At 39.4% G+C, this 4,182-nt stretch overlaps 1 protein-coding gene across 1 annotated transcript; it reads left to right on the top strand.

Moving 5' to 3' along the window:
- The first annotated feature begins 210 nt into the window (after positions 1 to 210).
- Positions 211 to 810, top strand: LOC101623695 (keratin-associated protein 13-1-like). The gene has a single exon (XM_004675499.1). The coding sequence runs from the start codon at positions 211 to 213 to the stop codon at positions 808 to 810; it is 600 nt and encodes a 199-aa protein (XP_004675556.1).
- Positions 811 to 4,182: the final 3,372 nt, after the last annotated feature.

Below are 4,182 nucleotides of genomic sequence, written 5' to 3' on the forward strand. Positions count from 1 at the left end.
AAAAATGAGATGCTCATAAGAATACACCTGCAATTACAGAAAACATTACTGACTTACACATATGCGGATGAGGTGCCCACGTGCCAGGACAGGGCCTGTAACGCAGGACACTCCCTCACTGACAGTATATAAATGCTCCAGTCCAAGAGGTGACATTAAACCTCAGGATCTTCTCAGTGCAACTCAACTGAACCTACATCTCCTGTGAACATGTCCAACAACTGCTGCTCTAGAAACTTCTCCAGCTCTGAAAACTTCTACTCCACCTCCATTGGGGGCACTAGGAACTACCCTGCCTCCTCCTGTGGCTCTTCCTTCCCCAACATCGTGGTCTACAGCTCTGACGTGGCCTCTCCCAGCACCACCCAGCTGGGCTCTCCTCTCTCCATTGGCTGCCAGGAGACCTGCTGTGAGCCCTCCAGCTGCCGGGTGTCTCCTGTGGTGTCCAGCCCCTGCCAGGCTTCCTGCTTCCGGCCTAGGCTCCTTGCTTCCGGCAGCCCGTGCCTGCCTTCCTGCTTCCGCCCCAGGCTCTCCTTGCTTTCTAGCCCCTGCGGGGTGCCCTGCTCCAGCCCCAAGCCCACTACTGTCTGTAGCCCCTGTGGCTTGACTTACTCTGGAAATCAGGGCATTGGCTCCAGCAGCAGCTGCTCCCAGGTGTATCAATCTAGTAGCTCCTACTCAGCCGGGTGTGGGACCAGTAGCTTCAGACCCTTGGCGTGTGGGGTCCCTGGGTTCCCCTCTCTGAGCCTTGGCTCTGGAGTCTGCCGCCCAGTCTCCCTGACTTCCGGCACCTGCCAGTCGCCTTGTTAAGCAGTCACGTGTGGATCTGACTTTTCTGTTCACCTAATAAATTGTCAAGAGTTATTGCTCGTATGTTTGTCTTTCTTTATAACCTTAATATTTCAATCATTTACAGTTATTCTCTGAAATCTGATTATCATATTCTCATGTTGTCTCTCAGCCCAAATACAACTTGACAGACTTTATCTGAAAAATTCTATAGTAAATTTAAAAGGTCAAATTGCTGGCTAAAAAAAAAAAATGCCTTGAATAAGGGAATAATTATGATTATATTCTCCCCAAATGGGGAAAGTTATGTCATTTTAATATAATAAATGTTCCAATTGTGATATCTTCGTGATTTTATTTGGTGTTATGTCAATGACTAGACATTAGGTTGTGATAGGGAAAATGAATATTTTGTGATTGATGATATGTTTACAAATTATATTGCATACCCACGTGGTTCATGACTTGAATTTTTTGGAGAGCTCCAATAGTTTAATTACTCAAAATCTAATGTAAAACAATTACACAAATGTGTTGATTTCATAATGAAGGGTGAGATGAGAATCAAATGTGGGCTTCATGCACAGCTGTGTATGGAGGAGCAGAATTTGGACAGCTCTACCAGGGATTCAGACAGCAAAAACTACATTTAGAGATGCAGTGTTAAGGTAAAACCTGATGGAAAAATGAATAGAGGTTCAGTTGGACCTGAAAGCAAATAAAAGTAGACAGTGTAAGTGATCCTGTATAATTTTAAGTGTCTTTACTTGATATCACCATCTCTGTGGCTAAAAGTCATCAAATTCCTGAATCTCTGGATGAGTCTTCAGTCTCTGATCCTCTTACCCTCACATTTGCAATGATGAATTACATAAAACTTGAATCACGTTTCTAAGATCACAAAACTTATACTTCACCTTGGCTTTGGTCATGTCTCACACAAATAAAATAATATAAAAAGATTTTAATATCATTGTAATGATGATTTAATGCGCACCTCTGCAAAAGTGGATAAGAAATGAGGAGGGAACAGCCCTGGAAAGGGCAAACTGTGGTCTATGACTATGGTAATTTGGTGGAGGGTGTGGTAAGTCATTTGCATCTGAGGTGCTGGGCACCTGTCTCTTTAAATCATATATAGGGCAATAAACCAGTGTTCTCTCAAGTAAATATAAATACAAATAAAGACACACACAATTAGAGACTATTTGATTACTGAATGGAGTATATTCAAATAAAAATAAAGAAAGAAATACTTGGTGGGGGGCCTCCCTGGTGGCACAGGGGTTAAAGACAGCATTATAAAGCCTGTGTCAGCCACTGCAGCATGAGTTTAATCCCCAGCTAGAGAGCTGACCCACAGATGGCACAGCAGACCTCTCCTGTCTCACCCTCTGCTCCCCTCAGCAGTGCATTTTGGTGAATCTGCCTGTTGAGCTCCCCACACTGTCTCTGGTGAATCCCCTCACACACCCCCACCTCAGGTTTACATCCCAGTTCTTGTATATGTAAATGAATAAATCTTAAAAAAAAAATACATACACACACACACACACACATATATATATATACACATACATACACACACACACACATATATATATAATGTATATGGGGATTCAGAATCTGTAGAGCTTGAAGAACATGGAAATGCCACACATAGTTGCAACTGGAGATTCTGAGTGTGTCAGTATGTGTGGGACATGCATGGGTAGAAGATTCTGTGTGTGTCAGTGTGTGTGGGACATGGGTAGAGGACAGACAGGTGCATATTCAATGAAAAATTAACAGCCATTAAATTGTCAAATATTAACAAATCCAATAGAAATTATATTATGGAAAAATGTATTGAGAATTTTTTCCAATCAAACAACATCTACCTTAAAAATCTAGAACTACTAAAAGTCCACATATATAAATTTAACAAAGATCCATTTCTGGACTAGGAGCAGTTAGCCTTAAGAACACAAAAGCAAAAAAGTAAAATTATAAAGCAAGCATAGGAAAGAAAATAGAATGTACCATCAAGAAGTACTAGTGAGGTTGATGACAGAATTTTAAATAGTTAAAAGGAAGGAATGAAAAATTAAAAATAGAAAATTTCAGAAGAAAAAAAAGTAAACTTGATTATTTGCCTAGTGAGTTTGTGATTTGAAGGAGAGGAGTTAGTTTCTCTGAAGGAGAACTAGGAAGGGAGGGAAGGGCCAGTGGACCATGGTGGGGTCTGTAGGTTCTGTGGGGTGGGAGAGCGATAGTGAACACGCCTGGGTAGGGAAATCTGATGGACACACACAAATAACACAAATAATGGTGGGAAACCATGGAGCATCATTAAAAATTTAAAAAAATATTGAAGGGTAAGTAGAGACATTTTCAGGTAACGAAAATCTTTCAAAATTTCTTCCTAGTGTATAACACCAAGATATATAATACAAGATAGTAGATAGGTAGGTAAATAGATAGATAGATAGATAGACAGACAGACAGATAGAAGATATAGATAGGTAGATGATAGATAGAAAGAAGACAGATTAGATAGATAGAAAGAAGATAGGTAAGTAGATAGTTAGATTGATAGATGATAGACATTCAAAAACCTCAGTGATTCCAGAAAAGAGAATAAAACAAAACAGAAGACCTAAATAGAAAATTAAAATGTGTACACTTAGTAAATCAAGGAAATGTTGTCTAAATGTCAAAAAAGTGGGTACAGCTATGTGTCAATAAAGATAAAGTCAGACACAGCTAAAAGACAATTAGAGACTGTTGAGTGGTATGTAGTCAAACTAAAAGAAAAATATTTACTGTGAAATCAAAGATTATGAATGTGGAGAACATGGAAATGATAAACATAGTTACAACTGGAGTACACAAATAAGATTTCATGTGTTTAAGTCCCTCATTGCATAGGAAATAGTAAAATGTTTACTTTTATTAGCAAATCGTCAATGCATTTTGATATCAAAGGCTGTGCAGTCTGTGGAACGTTCTCTGATGCTGACGATGTGTCTGTGCATTCCACTGTGTCATGTCCATCAGCCACCTGTGCCCAGTGACTGCTTGAGTTGCAGCTACTGTGCAGAAGAACTTAGAATTTATATTCATTGAAATTACTGCAGGTTGAAAGTTATGTATATGACCAGTGATGACTCTTTGGGATGCTATGTCTACAGGAGAACTCAAATGAATCATAAAAGAATGTGTGTCACCCCAGAACACTAACTGAAAGACAATTCAAAAAATCTTGCTTGACCTTTAATGGAAACTAAGAAATAGCAAACGTAGACGTTAGCGAAGCCCAGGCTGAGTTTTTTGTTGTTGTTGTAGTTTCTTCCTCTGATACATCTTTTTAATTTGCAACCTTCATTTTATTATATTTAAAAAAAAAAAAAA

Source organism: Condylura cristata, unplaced genomic scaffold, assembly GCF_000260355.1.
Source record: "Condylura cristata isolate star-nosed mole 26May11 unplaced genomic scaffold, ConCri1.0 scaffold00003, whole genome shotgun sequence".
NCBI classification, from domain to species: domain Eukaryota; kingdom Metazoa; phylum Chordata; class Mammalia; order Eulipotyphla; family Talpidae; genus Condylura; species Condylura cristata.

Excerpts from the sequence above, each read along its gene's own strand:
- LOC101623695 (XM_004675499.1), top strand. The coding sequence starts at position 211 with ATGTCCAACAACTGCTGCTCTAGAAACTTCTCCAGCTCTGAAAACTTC.